Raw genomic sequence first — 20,640 nt, forward strand, 5'->3', positions numbered from 1 at the left:
CTGTGTTATGGCGTAGTGGAAGATTTCAACTTGAAAAGTGGTTATGGCTTCATTGTAGCACCAGGAATAAAAGAAGGGATATTTGTTAACAGGAGAGATGTTCAAGCCCACCTGCCCAGAGGACATTCAGGCAGAAATTTGAAAATTGGAGAAGCAGTACAGTTCACTCTGCATGAAGGTGAAAGGGGATTGTATGCGCTCGATGTAGCACCATGTCCCAGACAAGAAAGACAAGAAAGACAAGAAAGACAAGAAAGACAAGAAAGACAAGAAAGACAAGAAAGACAAGAAAGACAAGAAAGACAAGAAAGACAAGAAAGACAAGACAGAGATAAAGAAACAGATACAGAAAAGGAATCAGATGCAGACCAAGAAAGGAAAGACACAGAACCTATAGATGAGGCAACCACAGATGAAGAAAGAGACAAAGAGCAAGAAAGTCACAGGTGCCAGTGCCCAACATGCCCACGCCCTAGTGAAAAAGAGGAGTAAAGTAAAGGAAAGTAAGAAGTTACAGTTTTGATCAGTTTTGAAAAGTTTTGTTTTGCAACGTTTAAGAAATGCGCCCACAAAAACTATTGTGAGAAATAAACTTAAGGCTATGAACTTGCTATAGCCACAAACTCTCGCAGTGTAAATAGTTACACCAGTGGCACCACCACCAGGGCCAGCCTGTTTAGGGGCCTGGCTCGTCTGCAACCAGGGGGGCCCGTCCGTAGAAAAGGGCCTTGGCTCACCTGCGACCAGAGAGCACGCCTGTTTATGGGGCCTTGGCTCACCACCACAAAGAGGGTACCTGGTCAGCACCAACTGTGGAGTCCGCCTCTGCATCCTGCCAGAAGAGGCTGACGGCGCGGATCCACCAGGCCAGGTATACCCTGAAACCACCAGCCCATGAAAGCCGCCTATACATCCTGCCAGAAGTGGCTGAAGTTGCGGCCAACGTGAGAGGGTTTTGGGTGGGTTAACGGACTTGTGGGTGGAGGGTGGTGATGTCTGATACCTGGTGCTTTTAAAAATGTTTTACATGTTTTAATGTTTTATGCATTTTAAAATGTTGTCTTGCAGCCCGAGGACGTGCTGGTGATAACTAAGGGGGAATGTGGCGCCCCTGACCTGGTCAGGCACCACTGAGTACTGCACCCATGCTGGGGACAGTACAATACAGGTAATCCAGATGGCTGACTGGGGTGTGGAACACAGGCGCATAGTGATCAGGTCTCACACATGTACCTAAGAGAGGACCCCTGGGGAACCCAGGAGGGGGCAGAGCCTACGCCTTCACTGGAATAGTGGAGGGGGTGAGAGCTTCCATCTCCTCTCAAGGGGTGTGGTAAGAGAGTCTGGTTGCTAGGTGGCGTAGGCAGACACAAGTGGGGAAGAAAAGAGAGATAGGAGGAGTTAGTTAGAGCTTGGAGCTCGGACTGAGGAGATGTCAGCAGAAAGAGCAGAGATGGAAAAACCCACCAGTGAGTCGGTTAGAGCAGAACTCCAGAGGGCTCAGTGAGGAGCAGACCTGTGGGGCTGTTGCTGTCTAACAGCGCCCGCGCAGTGACTACAGACGGGGGAGAACGGTCAACTAGAAGTGCTGCCTGAAAGCCAGCTTCAGCTAGAGAGTGCACGGAGTGGGAAGTACGGAGACTTCTAGAGAGCACCAGGCCCAACCGGGCGGCAGATCCCGAAGCGAGGATAGATTCACCTTTCCCTGCTAAACCTGCCGGTGTGGGGCTCTTACAGCCCACACCACAACACTACAAAAGCCGCAGCCACGTAACCGCAGTGAGGGCCCATAGGTCATAGGAGGCAAGAGGCTGGAGTGGCCTGGTCCGGGGAACAAGCATACGGCGAACGAAGGGGAGAGAGGCTGCAGCATCTTCCCTGGGTGACCCCCATAGGGACTCAAAGTCGGGGTCACCCCAAACCACCAAGGGCTAAGGAAGGCGAGTCAGTAGTCACCCTCATAAAGTCAGCCTGAAGGATACCTGGTTCCTACCTGGTTCATCTCAGCTACGCCCGGGTTACTCACCCTGCCACCTGAAGTGAGTAAAAACCCTGAAAGACATCCTGCCTGTGTGGTCATTCTGCGACTTGTGGTACTACAAACCTACACAGGGCCCTGGGGCTTGCCTCACTCTCAGGAGGCTACTACATCTAACTGCACACACCATCAGCCCCAGGCGACCCTCAACCTGCAGTGGCGGTCCCTACTGGCCGCAATACTGAGAGTGGCGTCACGATCAAAACAGAAGATTTCCTACCAGTGACGGAGATCCAGCCGAGTGGAGTCCCTGAAGGTAATGCACCGACACAACACCTGTGGGGCTTCACACTGTCAGCGGCCATTCAGCTCTGCTACATGGCTCTGTCTGTAGCTGCTGTCAGCGGCCATGTAGCAGAGCTGAATGGCAGATGACAGCTGCTGAGAAAAAGAAACGGATCCCATAAGCATCAAACACGCATTACACACGCACTGCAATCATGAGAAAAATCCCAGGATCGCAGTGCAGTTGCATTGCACAATGATCTAACGTGAACTAAAATCAGCCGAGTTTTTATCATGCAACTCGGACCGATTTAACACGCATAAGTGTGTTTCCAGCCTAAAAGTAAGGACCCTCCCTGCATGATATAATAGTCCTTTGGTCCGCGTCTTTCATGGCTTCTCCAGTGATAGATGTTGTAGCCCCCTAGTCCACGTTGGCCGCTGGTCCTGAGCTTACGGCCAACTTGTTGTTCTGAACACTTTGAATGATGAATGAAGATTAGTTATCTGATATTTGCTTGTATTGGGAGCCGCTATGAGGCTCGGCGCTCGCTCACTACTTGCACTGGGTGCACGGTATGTAGAGGACAGAAAAGTCATTGATATTGCGTTTCATTTCCTAAATCAAATCCCAACAGCTACCGGCATTTGATGTTTGCTCCTCACCAGGATTCCACGGCGTGAATACTTATTCATGAGACAAGGTCATAATAACGTCTCGCAGACTACTTCATCCTTTTCAAATCACAAACGGAGCCGCAACGTTTGATTATAAATGAAGCGTATGAAACCCAGTAAGCTTTCAATAGTCTCCTGCGAAGACAAAGTTCTCGCAGTGCCAACTCCGTAATTGGGAAATGTCCTTGTGCTGCAGTTACCTTCAACATCAAACAGTGTAAAAGTGCCCGCATCGCATTCGGTATACTCATACCATACAGCAAATAGCCAATATAAATGAACGCCTCCAGAAAATGGAAAATAGAAAAAGAATCAATCTTTAAGAACAGGTAAGAATGAAAATAATAGATTACTACAGAGGGGAAAAAAACCTCATTCCAGTGGTTTCTTAATCAATAAATAAAGGGGCTTGCCAAAAATTTAAAAAAAGGAAGCTCACATAGGAAGAGAGTATATAATCAACTTGACAATAAACTAGGTTCAAACCTTTTACAATAACTTAAAGAAATAATAAATCACTAGTTCCCCCTTGTACGGTGAATACATTTGTTTTTTTTAAACAATCATGAAGACCCGTTTGGGCGAGCACTTCAAGTATTAGATAAAAGCACAAGGGAAGATAACAGTTTCAATGCAATATTAAAATGCAAAACATTGAACAAACACTTGGAGGAAAGAAAAACCCATGATGGTGACCATCGAACCCCTGACGCGCGTTTTGCACAATGGCTTCCTCAGGCTGTGCAGTAAGATGGATGCTTGGTGGCTTTGTTTTTTCCCATACTCTTAAGCTTTAAAGGGAGTGTCATCAGAAAATGTCCTGTTGTTTAAAGGGAACCTATCAGATCCAATATGCACCCAGAACCACGAGCAGTTCTGGGTGTATATTGCTAATCCCTGCCTAACTGTCCCTGTATACACTAGCATAGATAAAGAGATCTTTAGAAAAAGTATTTCTAAACATCTTTTACTGTATTCTAATGAGTGAGGGGACTAGTCCCCTGGGTGTTACCGCCCTTGCCAGTCGCCCCCATTAGCATGTTAGTACACCCCTGTGGGGGTGCTATCATGCTAATGAATACGCAGCGTCACAGGATGATCTCTCACCTCTCCTATCAGGTTCCCTTTAAATCCGATTTCATGTTAGATGCATTGTTTTTTTTTATTTTAAAACAATGTTTTTTGCTCTGTATTAAAAATAAGTTATACATCTGGCAATTTTCACTCTTACCACTGTGGATTTTAGGCTCTAATTTCCTGTTTCAGGAAACAACAAATGTACTTTGACACAATGAAAAATTCTAACCCCATCTTTTTATATTGGAACATTTAATGAGCATGTGCAATTGTCATTGTGAAAGGGAGAGGGAGCAGGAGAGCTGTGACATCATGTATTGTGATTAGTGGATCCTGTTTATAGAGGTTAGCTATCATTGTAATCCTGCCTCTGCTGATAAGGAGCCTGCTGAAAACTTTTGCTGAAAGACAAAGATTATAAACCTAAAATAGCCCCATTGGCAAGTGTGAAATTATAAGGTTATTTAATTAACCCCTTCACGACATCCACCGTATATGTACATGGAGCAGGCTCACTGGGTGAGCTCGCCCCATACCCGGCAGGCAATGGCTGTGCATTACAGCCAGAACCTGCTGTTAACAATCGTGAGTGGAGCTGAGTGGATTGTTAACCTGTTAAATCCCGCTGTCCATCTCGGACACTGGCCTTTAACATGTGCCTAGATGAGAGGAAAAGAAGGTGACTATAGTGCACCAGTAACCCTTTTAATAGAAAATCTAAAGGCATATGTAAGATAAATAGAAAAAATACCTTTACATAAAGTGTACAAGCAGCATAAAAACATTCAAAAAGCAAAAAAAATGAGGAAAGTTTTTGTTGCCTAAACAAGGTCCATATTGTAATAAATATGGAACACCTACTATCTACCAAATAGCCCAGTAATATATGGCTAGAAATACAATATCTGAAGAGGTGCTATAAATGAGACTAAAGAGAACAATATCTACAGTAAATGATATCCAAAATAAATGGAAAAAAATACTGATTTGTCACCCTAAGGAAAAAGCACCCAAAGAAAAATGGAAGATGAGTGGGAGAGAGCACAAGGCCCCACGCGTTATGCCACGTGCAGTGACCTGGAATATAAGGATCTCCTGGATGGATCTCCTGGTTGGATGCTCCTTGCCTGATATTTTTTTTTGTTCTTTATTTTCATAGGGGAATTAGCCCCTGCCAGAGCTGTCTGGCAGCACTTTTATCCTCTTTTGTCATTGAAACATGAACTCTGGCCCGCTGAGTGCTCACGTGTATGTCTCTTCTGCTTGTTGCCTGTCCTTAGCAGTGGTTTCCTAGCAGCTATTTTACCATGAAGGCCTGCTGCACAAAGTCTCCTCTTAACTGTTGTTCTAGAGATGTGTCTGCTGCTAGAACTCTGTGTGGCATTGTCCTGGTGTTTAATCTGAGCTGCTGTTAACCTGCGATTTGAGTCTGGTGACTTGGATAAACTTATCCTCCGCAGCAGAGGTGACTCGTGGTCTTCCTTTCCTGGGGCGGTCCTCATGTGAGCCAGTTTCTTTGTAGTGCTTGATGGTTTTTGCCACTGCACTTGGGGACACTTTCAAAGTTTTCCCAATTTTTCGGACTGACTAACCTTCGTTTCTTAAAGTAATGATGGCCACTCATTTTTCTTTACTTAGCTGCTTTTTTTTGCCATAATACAAATTCTAACAGTCTATTCAGTAGGATTATCAGCTGTGTATCCACCAGACTTCTGCACAACACAACTGATGGTTCCAACCCCATTTATAAGGCAAGAAATCCCACTTATTAAACCTGACAGGGCACACCTGTGAAGTGAAAACCATTTCCGGTGACGACCTCTTGAAGCTCATCAAGAGAATGCCAAGAGTGTGCAAAGCAGTAATCAAAGCAAAAGGTGGCTACTTTAAAGAACCTAGAATATAAGACATATTTTCAGTTGCTTCACAATTTTTTAAGTATTTCATTCCACATGTGTTAATTCATAGCTTTGATGTCCTCAATGTGAATCTACAATTTTCAGAGTCATGAAAATAAAGAAAACTCTTTGAATAAGAAGGTGTGTCCAAACATTTGGTGTGTACTGTGTGTGTGTAATATATACGTGTGTGTGTGTGTGTGTGTGTGTGTGTGTATGTATGTATAATATATATATATATATATATATATATATATATATATATATATATATATATATATATATAATTTATATTTATTTGCCCATGAGTTGTGTTTTTGGTATTGCACCTTGGCCCTTTTCAATATTAGATCCTTCCAATGCACTTTGAATGTAGACCCTTTTTTCTACTGATCCCGGACAACTCCTTTTAAGGCTATGTGCCCACGCTGCGGATTTTGCGCGGATTTTGCCGCGGATTTTGCCGCGGATTTCCCGAAAATCTGCAGCAGCGGCACTTCCAAGCCATTTCAATGGCATTTTGGAAATGCTGTGTCCATGCTGCGGATTTTTCCGCTGCGGATTTGCCGCGGATTTTGATCCGGAAAAATCTGCAGCATGTCAATTGTTTGGTGCAGATTTGGTGCGGATTTTTGGTTTTGAATGGGGAAAAAAAAAAAAAAAATCCGCATCAAAATCCGCGGCAAATCCGCGGTAAATCCGCGGCAAATCCGCGGGTGCGGATTTGCCGCGAAAGTCGCGGATTTTCAGGCAGAAAAATCCGCAGGTACATTCTACCGTGGACACATAGCCTTAGAGTATCCAAGATTACTTTCCACCAGCCTCCGGTTCCTGTCCTCAGTTTGGTGTAGTCACAAGGTAATGGTCATCCGTGAAGGGTTTCAATTTTCATGCTTTTTTCCTGTAGACCGTGCACCATCTAGTTGCTCTTCTTTCTTTTTCTAGTCTGTTAATACCACTCTGGAGATGTGGCCTACAGAAATGAAAGCATTACTCCAGATGTGGCCTAACTAACTAAGGTGGACCCTTACCTTTCTCTACCTGCTGGTAATCTCCATGCCTGTGTAACCCAGTGCCGCTGCCTTCACTCATTGCCTGGCTGCATTGCTTGCTTGTGTTTTTAAGGCTTTTGTATATACAATTTTATTGATGGTTGTGACTATGACTCTTTCGATAAACGCATCTCCTGCCAGAACAGATTGTTGGAACCAGAAGAATCAAAGAGGCACCTGTTTGGCATATTGTTTGTTAGCTAGTCATGCTCAAAGGGGTTCTCCAAATAAGGCCCCTTTCACATTGCGTTCTGATCTTTGTTCAGTGGTCCCATCTGGGCTTCCGTCTGAACCACCCGCAAAATTAGTTTTGGAAGTATGTGCCGACGGGGCCATTGACTGTAATGGCGCAGACTGAGTCCCCATGTGCTCTTTCGTGCACCATTTTCGGGAGTATGCTTACAGGAGACAGACACTCAGACGTATTCCACTCTGTCTGCACCGTTAGTCATTGGCCCCGTTGGCGCATACATCTGACACCTGTTTTGCGGGGGGTTCAGACAAAAGCCCCGACGGCACCACTGAACAGAAATCAAAACGCAATGTGAAAGTGGCCTAAAATTTAGTTTTAAAAATAATTATTAATCTATAACGTAGACTGAACTAGTCTTGACCCTCTCCCAGCTCGATAAGATATTTTGACAAGAATGGAAATTATGCAAACCACTTGTTTCCATAAATCTTGATCACCTCTTTGGAGAGAATCTCTCTTGAGAACAAAGTTCTCCAGGATTAAGGGTCATGGTCAACAAATCATCGGATAACCTCCTTATGTGTGAGCCCTCCCCATCCCCCCCCCCCCCTTTACGACTAGTTTTTAGGTTGCCTGTCTTGTGTCCTACAGACGTTCAACTAATAGACTCAAAATTGCACCTGTAACGTAGTCAGGAGAAGGAAGAGTCCTGTATGACAATCTAAGGTGTCCAAGGAGTGGTGGCCATTGGCTTTCTCATTGGCATTTCTGGGTCTGTTAAGATGAATATCTTATTATGAAACCCCCTTTTTGTGGAAAAACTGAACCAGTGCTCAACTGCAGAGGAAATATAGCCGAATGGCTCACCATGGAAAATATAGGGATTGGCCTGAGCCACCAGGGAGAGAAAGCTGCTCTTCACACAGCCTAAAAGAGGGGGACAACCCCACTTTCTCGCATCTTCGTGGCTTATTAGGGGTGTGAAAAAAGTTTGACTTAATCAAAAAAAAGTTACTTTAAAATTAGTGCCTATCTGCTGGTCAGGCTAAATTTAGTAATATCTGTTAAAAAATTGGTCGTAGAGCAGATACCCCTAAAATGAGCTAGATCTGACTGTGATCTGCAGATTAACTTCTCAGACCTTTTGCAGCTTGAGACTTAAAGGGGTATTCCCATCTTCAAGATCCTATCCCAATATGCAGTATGTGTGTATATATATATATATATATATATATATATATATATATATATATATATATATATATATATATATATATATATATATATATATATATATATATATATATATATATATATATTATATATATATATAAATATTATATATATATAAATATTATATATATATAAATATTATATTATATTATATATAAATATTATATTATATTATATATAAATATTATATTATATTATATATAAATATTATATTATATTATATATAAATATTATATTATATTATAACATAAATATTATATTATATTATTACATAAATATTATATTATATTATTACATAAATATTATATTATATTATTACATAAATATTATATTATATTATTACTAGTATTATTATTAATTTATTAGCAAATGGCTGCAATTAGACATGCAGTATAGGTCTCCTGATGTAGCCATGTCTCTTACCTCATATGCAGGGCATTGTAGCTTGGGTATCCATGGTTACATCCGCTCATATAGTGACAGTTGATTGTGGTCATAATCATGAATACCTAAGCTGCAATGCCCTGCAGATGAGGTAAGAGACATAGCTATATCAGGAAAACTATACTACATTTCCAGTTGGAGGTATTTGTTATTATTTTTCCTACTATATAACTGGATAGGATCATTGGAGACGTGAATACCCCTTTAAGCCTCCATACACTTTAGATGGCTGTTGACCAATCAATGATTCGGGCTAGTGTCTTGTCGGCAATTGTGACGCCCGGCTGTCCCATACACCAGAGTGCTCACTCTGCCAAGCGCTTCTGTGTTCTCTGAGCGCTCGGCTGCCAGATGCCTCTGCCGGTGGCAGCTAATCTAGCCTAGAACAAAAGCATAGGCAGACTGACCTCAGACAAGTCAGATCCTTTTTCTCCCCCCCCTCCCCCCCAATATAATCAGTAGCCTCCATACACATTAGAGTCTGTTGGCTGAACCCATCAATATTGGCTGGTTTGGCCAAAATTAGGGCAAAGGCCCCCATTCACAGTAGACTGTACATGAATTCAGCTTTGATAGGCAATTTTCCATGTGTTTTTATGTGCCCCAACCTGGGATGCAATTACGTATTATGACTTACGAAGTCCCATCTTGCTTCTATACAGTAGTGTCTATTTATCAAGAAAACATACGGTAACAGAATAGACTTGATGCGCCCCCTCCATATGCCTCTATTTTCCCCCCAACTCCTCCATAATTAGATCTGATTTATCTCCCATAGAACAAAAGAATCGGGCACTAGAAATCTAACAGGCCGGATCCGTCTCTTCCCCAAGATCATCTGTCAAGGCAGAGCCCACAGGCCGCCATATATTTTACATTAGACTGTCAGCTGACCCGACTGACAGCAGGTTTAGCCGAGTCCAGTCTAATGTGTAAGGGGCCCTTTACTTGCCACGATAACATACCGTATGTTGGGCGACGAGCAAAGGTGAAAGAACAGCCATTGCAATAGTTGAAAAAGTTTTTTTAGGTTTTAACCCCTTGACGTAATCTCACATATATGTACATGACTTAAGGGTTGACTGTGTGTGGAGGGGGTTCAGGATCTCGGCTGTCTCCACACTCGGCTGATGCCAGCTATGTTACATAGTCTTGACCCTGGAATTGTTGATTCCGGTCTTCCTTTCATACCCCACCCCTCCATTCCCCTTACTTATCTAAAATAACTACACAGACACCAATTTATCTTTGGATAATTTTGGCCATAGCAGCCATTTATTAAACAAAAAACATAACAAACAAAATTGCAATATGGTCAGGTCCTTGAAGCTACAAACCCTGGTGATTCCTACAAACCGAACCATAAACACCAACTTTCTCCCAGCCGTTACCCACACTGGCTCAGGAGCACCAAACGGTAAGGGTTAATCCTCCGTTAACCCCAAACACACCCACAGGGGCCCCGACATACCCCGTCGAGATTCCCCCCAAAAATCACCAGGTGACCAGCCAGTCTGCCAATGAGGGGATCCATACCCGGATGGATTACCCAAACCAATTTTAAACCAACTTCAAGGACCCACCAATAAAACCGCCAACCAGCCACTACGACCCGAGAAACAACCCCACCCCCTCACCAACTGAACATCCCAATCACACCCCAAAATATTAGGGAGGGCCAGTGGGACTCTTCTGTCCCAGGAGCGGGAAAAGTGCCACTCCTCCCCCTTGGTTATCCCTTTATTTCACAAACTGGCTTTCTCCCCCTCCCCCACCCATGACACCCTGACCTCCCCACCAATCAGTGTCATGACGGCCTCCGCAAATGCCCCGGGGGGAGGGGGGGCAATGCTCCGTCCTGTCTGGATCTGTCGTGAACAGAGATGAGCTCAAGGTTACAACTTCTGCAAAAAGTAAGCCCTAAAACCAGCTTTTTGGCTGAAAGAAAAAAGTTATGGCTCACAAGAGGGGACAAAAGAACGAAGCGCAAAAAAAACCCAACTAAAAATCACGTTCTTAAAAGGTTATTCCCATCTCCGACATCTTATCTCAATATATAGTTGTAGTAATAATAAAATTAGCAAATGCCTCCAATTAGAAATGTAGTATAGTTCTCCTGGTGTAGCCATGTCTCTTCCCTCATGTGCAGGGCATTGCAGCTTAGGTATCCATGGTTGTGTCAAATCATACAGTGACAATTTGTTAAGCTGCAATGCCCTGCACATGAGGTAAGAGGCATCACTAATCAGGATAACTATACTACATTTCTTATTGTAAGTATAGTTGAAACCAGAAGTTTCTATCCACCCTCTATAAAGACACATCTGCAGGTTTTTCCCTCCGCTCTCTATACAGACACATCTGCAGGTTTTCCCCCTTCATTTTCTATACAGACACATCTGCAGGTTTTTCCCCTTCATTCTCTATACAGACGCATCTGCAGGTTTTTCCCCTTCATTTTCTATACAGACACATCTGCAGGTTTTTCTCACTATCTGTCATGAAATCAAAACAAACCTTTCTTGTTTTTGGTTAATTAGGAACCAACATTATTTTTATTTGCCAAATGTCAAAATAATGAGAGAGAGAGAGGGATAATGTTTTAAGGCATTTTTATTAGTTTCTGCAAAGTCAAGTTTCCCTCCATGTCATTAATATTTGGTACCATTACCCTTACACTGTATGACTTGGATAAAACGTTTTGGATCTCCTTCCACAAGCTTCTCACAATAGTTGGTAGGAATTTGGGTCTATTCCTCCTGACAGAACTGGTGTAACTGAGTTGTGTATGGAGGTCGCCGCTCACACCGGCCTTTTCAGCTTTGCCCATATAGTTTAAATAGGATTGAGATCAGGGCTTTGTGATGGCCACTCCAAAACATTGACTTATCCTTAAGCCCCTTTGTAACCAGTTTGGCAGTATGCTTTGGGTCATTGTCCATTTGGAAGACCCATTTCCACCAAAGCTTTAAGTTCTTGGCTGATGTCTTGAGATGTTGCTTCAGTATTGCTACATAATCTTTTTTTCTTCATGATGCCATTTATTTTGTGAAGTGCATCAGTCCCTCCTGCAGCAAAACAACCCACAACATGATGTTGCCACCCCAGAGTTTAACAATTGGGATGGTGTTCTTAAGCGTCAAAGGTTCTCCCGTTTTCCTCCAAATAAAATGATGGACTAACAGTTTAATTTTAGTTTCGTCAGACCACAGGAAATGTCTCAAAAAATTAAGGTCTTTCTTCCGGTGTGTATTTGCAGCCATTAATCTGGCTTTTTTAGGTTTCTTTTGGAGTAATGGCTTCTTCCTGGCAGTGGCCTTTCAGCCCATGTTGATACAGTACTCGTTTCACCGTGGATAATGACACAATCTTACCAGCTTCCACCAGCATCTTCACAAGGTCTTTTACTTGTGTTCTTGGGCTGATATACACATAAATATAGGAGAACAAGGGAGTATAGAATGTGCAAAAGTATAATTTATTAAACACACAAGGAGTTGTTGACAAAGGTTTTCACATTAAGAAATATATAAAACAATTTTTTCTCCTGGAGTAAACATGGCACAGATCAGAAAAGATTCTCAAAAAGCACTAGATGGTAAACAAACCAGCTAATGTGACTACATAGGAGGCCAGACAGGAATTTTCATATGTTTGGGCTATATTTATAAGTGCCGTAGTGCATATGGGGTAAAAAGTTCTCCTTTTTTCTGAAACCTTTATATAGTAATAAAGTGCTGATGGTGCAAAAACGTAGGCAACGCTTGTAAGGTAGAGCAACACATATGTCTGCAAACAGATTTGTTTTTTTTTCCCCATACAAGTGAGCTAATAATAAATGGTTGCCTTACCAAAGGGAAAGTTGTTTTAAGTAAAAGGTGCCAGTCCTCGGGAGGAGAAGAGCAGCCCCCCCCCACCCACCAACACGTGTTTCGCCTCAGGAGCTTGTGCGTCCCAGTTGCGGCTTTATCAGGGAGGGAAGGTGTCCTGCACTCCATTGAGAGCATCTTTAAATAGACCGCTGAGGTCTGTAATCAGGTAACGTCATCCCCAGTTGTGACGCATGCGCAGCTACAGAGCCGCGGCACCGAGGGCGAGTCAGCTGACGCACAGGCTCCTGAGGCGAAACAGGATGAACCAGACTTGTGCAAGTACACAATTCCCTTCTTGAGATTTTGGTTGGTTTCTTTTGACTTTTCCATGAGAAGCCGTGTGTTTCAGGTGTGCATTACAATATATCCACAGGTGTGTCTCTAACTCAGATGTTGCTAATAAGCCTATCAGAACCTTCCAAAGACATGACATCATCATATGGGCTGCTCCATATTGTTTAAAGGCATAGTACTCTTAGTGTATGTAAACTTTTGACTTTGCAGAAAATAATAAAAATTCCTTGCAACATTCTCTCTCTCTCATTATTCTGGCATTTGGCAAATATAAATAATTTTGGTTCCTAATTGACCTAAAATGGGAAAGGCTTATTCTGATTTCATGACAGATAGTGAGAAAAACCTGCAGGCGCAGTACAATACTTTGATCTGCCCTGCTCAGGGCAGATCACAGTGCGCCTGCGCAGGACCTCAATGCCGGTTGGGTGGATGATGTAAGACGTGCCATGCACACAGGCTTCAGAAGGAGGACAGATGGCCGAAAGAGGAGGTACCGGAGAACGGAGACACCCATCCGACCCAGTCTGCACCACACCGCCCCTTAGGTAAGTATTATATAGAGATTTTTACGTTCTACAGAGCGGCCTGGGCTCTTATATACAGCATTTTAGAATACTGTGTATATATGATTTCTTTTGACTTTCCCATGATGCGCTGCATAACTAAAAAAAATTGTTTATTATGTTCTCCTACGAGGTGGTCCGGTCCAATGGGTGTGGCTGGTCTTGATCTGTTGCTTCCTTTCTTCTTCTGATCGCCGTCCTCCTTCTTGCTTTGCGTGGATGATTCCTCCTACGTCATCCACACAGAGGCTGCCATTGTGCTCCTGCACATGCGCACTTCTCTCTGCCCTGCTGAGGGCAGAGCAAAGTATTGTAGTGCGCATGCGCGGACGTTTTGACCTTTCCCGGCGCCTGCGCATTACAGTACTTTGCTCTGGCCTCAGCATGGCAGGGAGAAGTGCGTGTGCGCAGGAGCGCAAAGGAGGACACTGTGTGGATGACATAGGATGTGTCATCCATACGGAGCAGGGAAGGAGGACTGTGATCACTAGAAGAGAGAAGGCGCCGGTCCGAGACCCGCAATGCCCATTGGTCTCTTTATCCTTATGTAGCGTGCTTGGGGACGTGTGCTTTCTCGGATTTATTAGTCCTATTTATCCTTCTTTGCATTCGCCAGGCTATTATTATTATATTATATATTATAATATGCCTGTAACTTTTCAGCATTGTACCGGGCTGCTCTTTGGATATATTGTGTTTTGCTTGTGCCACTTTTGAAGCTGCCATCTGCACAGTTATTAAACCCATGCTACGTGTTACCACCAGCTGCTGATTTTTCTTTTCTGTATTGGGGCAGTGGGTCGGGGAAAGTCTACATTGGCTTAGTCTTTGTTACATCAAAGTTCCCTTGTGTTTTAGGTGTATTACCCGAACCTGGGCTGGATGTGCGTTGATGCCACAGATCCACAGAAAGGCAACTGGTTGCGGTATGTGAACTGGGCTCGTTCAGCAAAGGAGCAAAACCTCTGCCCTCTGGAAATCAACAGAGCCATATACTATAAAACACTCAAGGTATGATGTGCTGTATTATTGCTGATTACTCAATTAAAGGGAATCTGTCACCAGATTTTTGCTCCTCCATCTGAGAGCAGCATAATGTAGGGGATGAGACTCTGATTCCAGCGATGTGTCACTTACTGAGCTGTTTGCTGTCATTTTGATAAAATCACAGTTTTTTTACTGCTGCAGATCTAGCAGTTATACTGAGCTCATGAATATGCTGGACTACTTGGAGCACACAAAGTAGTCCTGTAATGATGATCTCCTGCTGATTAATTAGTGATGTTATTGTAGCACCCCCTGAGGTACCAGGTGCCACAAATGTAACTCGTGGAAACCCAAACCCTGGAATACCCGTGGCAGTAAGTACACCAGCACCTTCAGGCCACATACACAACCCCGACACCAAACTGAGATACTGCCTAGTAAGAGGTAAAAGGGGAGGTCACTGATTGGATACTAGCCACCCAACCTGAGGGAGAGACCCAGCAAGGTGGAGGGGCCAGTGGTCAGTTGGAAAATGCGGGAGGAAGTGGTGTGCAGTCTGTCAGGAGGCTCTGTCAGGAGGCTCTAAGTATAGACACAAGGCACTCCCAAATTCTTGATGCTGTGATTTTATTTAACAGTAGATGAGCATGAAGAACGTTTTCGGTCACAAAAAGACCTTCAGCTGCACATGAGGAGACTGGATGGTGCTCATGACACAGCGCGGTATCCACCGCTGCATGGGAGCCGCCAAAAAATCACAGCATCAAGAATTTGGGAGTGCCTTGTGTCTATACTTAGTAGGTTCCAAAGCCAAGAAACTAAGTGCACCCCTTTCCTTCTACATATTACCATTTTAAGGAAGTGCCATTGGTTATATTCAATTTGTCAGGTGGGGTCTGTCAGGGGGGGGTGGGTCTGTCAGGGGGGGGTGGGTCTGTCAGGGGGATGGGGGTCTGTCAGGGGGGGGCTGGTCTGTCAGGGGGGGGGGGGTCTGTCAGGGGGGGGTCTGTCAGGAGAGTCTATGGAGAGGAGTAGTAGTAGAAAGTGGAAAGTACTGAAAAGACCTGCAGTGAGAACTGAGAGCTGTAAAAGGAGTCAGGGACTGTAGAGTACGGAACGGGACTCCAGGCACCGTGGGTCACCTGTGGAAGCAGCAGACTCCAGGAACCACGGGAGGCGCCTGTAGAAGTTCGGAACCAAGGCTCCCGGGACTCAGCTCTAGGCGGGGTACAGACCCTAGGACAGTGGGACACTTCATGGTCAGCTGTTAACTCTGCCGGGCGAGAAGATCTCCAGGGTCCATCGCCAACCCAAAAAGTCTGAAGCACAAGCAGCAAATAGGGGACCGGGGACTGAACCCCTTAAATAGTCCAGGCTGCCTGCAATAGGACCAAGACAGAAACAGAGGGGTTCCCAAGTAGTTCTAGGCCACAGGATTCTAACCACAACAAGTGTGCACAGAGGACAACCAACCCAGGTCACAGCTGGCACGGAGAACAAGGGGAGTGGGAACACCTGGAACCGGCACCAGCGGGTTCAGGTACCACCACAGCAAAGTAAACAAGGCAAGTTAAGCTACAACACTGGTGTGGACTGGTTCCTTGACGGCGTGGACTCACATAGACTGTGTTACACTACAACCCCCATCATCCACTGCTGGGGCCTGTCCCTGCTTGTGGAGGGCTCTAATCATCCAGGCTGCATCACTCCATCAGCCCCAGCAGAAACCTGCAGCGCCGGCCCCAAATATCCTGGCCGCACACCGCAAGTGGGGTAGTTTACAAAAACTCTTTATTTTATTTTTAAAACCCCCTTTTATTTACTCCAAAAGACACTGCCAGGATCACGGAAGCGGACCCCGCCACGGCTGACGTCCCCGGACTAGTCCGGCCCGGTTGGGAGTCCCCCAGCCCTGGGGCGGGCGTGTCATTATCAAAACTGCAATCAGCAGCCCAGTAAGTGCCACATCGCTGGAATCAGGGTCTCTGCCTCTACATTATGCTGTTCTCAGATTAGGTGGCAAAAAGCTGGTGACTTTAACTTTAAAGGGAATCTGTCTCCAGGTTTTTTGCTACCCCAGCATAATGTAGTGGCTGAGACCCTGATTCCAGTGATGTTACTTACTGGGCCACTTGATGTAGTTCTTTATAAAATCCCTGTTTTATCTGCTGCAGATGTAGCAGTTCTCTGAATGCCGAGCTCTGTATAACCCCATCCACCCCACTGATAGGCAGAAAGCTGCCAACGTGCAGTGTCACTCGGTACCTGTACAATGTATCCGTAAAAATCAGATACTACAGTTGATCCGTACGGGTTTCGACCTTTTTTTTTTTTTTGTGTGCACTCAGACTTAAATCAAAAATTCTATAGAAACTAGTTCACGCTGCAATTTGCGGTCAGTTAAAAAAAAAAAAAAAAAAGCGAAACGGCCCAATTAATTGAGTGCCGTCTATATTGTTGACAAATGGCACTCGAGCCGAAAATACGGATATGTAAACGTATCCCAAGAGAGCTCATAAGTCCATGTAAACACAGTCTCCACTTGCCTGACTTTTCTGATGGCTGCAGGTTATACTGAGCAGTTCTCAGCAGCAGGGAGGAAGCACACTGAGGAGCTGTAATACATGGTAGGTTGACATAGATTACGTTGAAACTTTCCTAAAGGATTATACAAATGTTCCAACATGCATGACACAGTAAGTACACCGGCCTCATCAGCTCTGAGATCTATTTACATAATGTGTGTTTGTATTGTTATATCTGTCATCATATCTGCGTGAAATCTATTCAGTAAGACACTAGATTCTATTGAATCCCTAACACTTTATTGTGCTGCGTCAGAGGAAGAGGACTGGAGGGCCACATATTGGATGTAGCGATCCTAAAAGTTAATATCGCTAATGAGCCATCCCACATGACTTAGGGTAAGAAGCCAAACCAGAAACTCAATTTGCAGAGTGCACCAGAGAAGCATTGCATGGCCTAGCAGTCTCCTTACGCCGGTTTGTCACTCTCTCCATAATGAGAAACGTTCCCCTTTAGACTCGCAAGCCTCTCGGCTAAACAAATCAGATCTTCTGCTTTGCACTGATGAAGGGCAACGTCATCAGTGCAAAGCAGGAGATCTGACTTGTCTAGTTGAGAGGCCTGTAAGTCTAAGGCCCGTTTCACACGTCAGTGAAAAACAGTGACTTTTTTCACTGGCGTGTAAAACACGCACATGTCCCTGCGTGTGCCGTGAATCACGGCACACGTGGGTTGTCTAAGTGCAATCCGGGCTCCGTTATCCGTGGCCCGTGATTGCACTTAGAAATCAACTCACCTGCGCCCGCTCCCGCTCTCCATGGTGCTGATCGCTCCCGCGACGCAGCATCCGGCCGGCGGTGACCCCCGCAGCAGCTACTTCCGGGTCGGCTGTGTCGTGCATAATGAATATGCGCGACAGTAATCAGCCGGCACAGAAGGAGCAGGGAGAACGGGCTGCAGAGGACATCGCTGGACGCCGGGTGAGTTAAAATGTTTATTATTTTAAATGCACGTTTTTTTCTGGCACGTGTTTCACGGACCACACCACTGCGTGGTCCGTGGAACATCAGTGATGCCAGAAAAAAAATGGACATGTCTCCGTGCAGCAATCACGCACACGCGGGTACGCTGCACGGAGACACGTGCAGTGACAAATCACTGACGTGTGAGCAGACCCATTCATTATAATGTGTCTGCGTATGTCAGTGATTCTGGTACGTTTAAAAAAAAGCACAAACGTGCCAGAATCACTGACGTGTGAAAGGGGCCTAAGGGGAACATTTCTCCTTGTGGAGAGTGACAAGCCAGCGTAAGGAGACTTGTAGGCCATGCAATGCTCCTCTGTTGCATTCTCCACAGGGAGAGACGTCCTCCCTTATCACTTTGTTGAAATCTTTGCCTTTCCCTCATAGTAAAATCAACAACAATCAGTGTATGTACAAAAATAAAAGAAAATTTTCATACAGCTACATCCGCATACGTTGCTAGTCGGCTGTGACCTTCAGGGGTCTTGAAAAGTTGGGTGACAACCCCCATGTGAGTAGTGGTGGCCATATTGATATTATGTTCGGAGACAAAGAAATCACTTATCAGCTTGACTGTAAGGAAAGATTCATAGTGTGGTCACGGCCTGAGACGTAAGTATGGAACTGGGTCCTCGCCTGACCCCGGGTTATTTATTACCTCCCTTGCGTACTCCATGTAATTGCTTCCACTCTGCAGATACAACTTTTCTAGTTACGGAACTTGTCAAACAATAACTTGCGGTAACTTTAAAAAAGAAAGTTATATATTGTAGACCAGTACTTACAGATGACCTGCCGCCTCCTGATATGATGGTTTTAGTTAACCCCTTCACAACTTGTCAGGGTGAGCTTGCCCCACAGCTAATGGCTGTGTGCCGCCGCTAACGATCATAGGTGGTGCGAAGCTCTGACGACAGCTTTTAATGCGCGCTGGCATGGGGGTATAACATTCTATGTGCTCCTGTGACACAATCGTAGGTCTCCGATGGGTTGCTATGAGAGCTGGGGGTCTGCTGAAGACCTCCATGGTCGTCATTATGGAGCTCCCTTGAAACCTGCCTGTGTCCGGGCTTCAAAGGAGACTGTGATTTTTACTAAATACAGCAATGTAATGGCACTGCTGTATATAACACAAGCGATCAGACGATTGCAGGTTATTGTCCCCTAAATAAATTATCAAATACAGTAGTACCTCCATGGTTATCATTACAGAGCTCACGTGAAATCTACCTTTGTCCGGGCTTTAAAGGAGACTGTGATGCTATAGCACTACTGTATATAACACAAGGAATCAGACAATCGCAGGTTATTGTCCCCTAAAGAGAAAATCACATACAGTAATACCTCAATGGCCGTCATTACAGAGCTCACATGAAACATGTCTTTGTCTGGGCTTCAAAGGAGACTGTGATTTTTACTATATACAGCAATGCTATGGCACTGCCCTACATAACACAAGCAACCAGACGATCGCAGGTTATTGTTGCCTAAAGAGACTATCAAATCCAGTAAGACCTCCATGGTCGTCATTATGGAGCTCCCTTGAAACCTGCCTGTGGCCGGGCTTCAAAGGAGACTGTGATTTTTACTAATATACAGTAATGCTGTGGCACTGCTGTATATAACACAAGTGATCAGACGATCGCAGGTTATTGTCACCTAAGTAGATGATCAAATTTACAGTAAAAAAAAAAAAAAGTTCAAATACCCTATTAAAAAAAGAGACCGCAAAAAAATACACATGGTATTGCCATGATCCGAAAAGTCTGATCTACCAAGATTTAAAAATAACCCAATCAGTAAATACTGTAAACGTTCAAAAATGCTAAAAGTGCATGGTTTTTGACTTCTGCAATACTACAAAAAATGCTGTAACAAGCAATCGAGACGACAGATCTATCCCAAAATGGTATCAATATAAACGTTGTCTTGCACTGCAGAAAAAAAAGCCATCACAGGGCTCCATCAATCAAAAAATGAAAGCGTTACCGGTCTCTGAAGATGGCAACACAACCCAAAAACCATTATTTTTTATTTGCGAATCTGTCTATTTTTGTTTTCCACCACTAAAATAATAAAAGTTGGACATGTGTTTTGTTGATATTGTGATTTGTACTGATAAGATGTATCGTATCGTATTGTAAAGTAATTTCTGCCACGTAGTTTACACTGTAAAAAACAATAAATGTCAGAATTGTGGGTTGTTTTTTTTTTTTTTAAATTTTTATTTTTTTTCCCTTTCCATAATTTCATCACCCTTTGGAAGTTTTTCCCCCCTGCCATCCTAAACTAAAACTCATCCCACAGAAAACAAACTCTTATTCGTCTATGTGGACAGACAAATAAAAACGTTGTGGGTCTACGAAATAGGGAAGGAAGAAAACGAAAACTGAGATCGGCCCCTTTGTGATGGGGGTGTCCACTTTTCTTTTTTTTTTTCTTCTTCTTTTTTTATATACTTAATTTCAAACCGCCAGGACTCAAACATCATTTTTGCAATTCGGTATCATTAAAAATGTTGTACCGTTTGCA

At 44.1% G+C, this 20,640-nt stretch overlaps 1 protein-coding gene across 4 annotated transcripts in view; it reads left to right on the plus strand.

The window, feature by feature from the left end:
• PRDM2 (PR/SET domain 2) overlaps positions 1 to 20,640 on the plus strand; it is a 164,737-nt gene that overhangs the window by 51,999 nt on the left and 92,098 nt on the right. For 2 of the 4 annotated variants that reach the window (XM_075328995.1, XM_075328994.1), the window contains exon 5: positions 14,429 to 14,581. In XM_075328995.1, coding sequence (XP_075185110.1) covers positions 14,429 to 14,581 — 153 coding nt within the window. Of the gene's footprint in view, positions 1 to 6,861; positions 6,964 to 14,428; positions 14,582 to 20,640 lie in introns of all 4 variants that reach the window. The other 2 variants (XM_075328996.1, XM_075328998.1) reach the window with 2 other exon arrangements.

Source organism: Anomaloglossus baeobatrachus, chromosome 11 (genome assembly GCF_048569485.1).
Source record: "Anomaloglossus baeobatrachus isolate aAnoBae1 chromosome 11, aAnoBae1.hap1, whole genome shotgun sequence".
NCBI lineage: Eukaryota > Metazoa > Chordata > Amphibia > Anura > Aromobatidae > Anomaloglossus > Anomaloglossus baeobatrachus.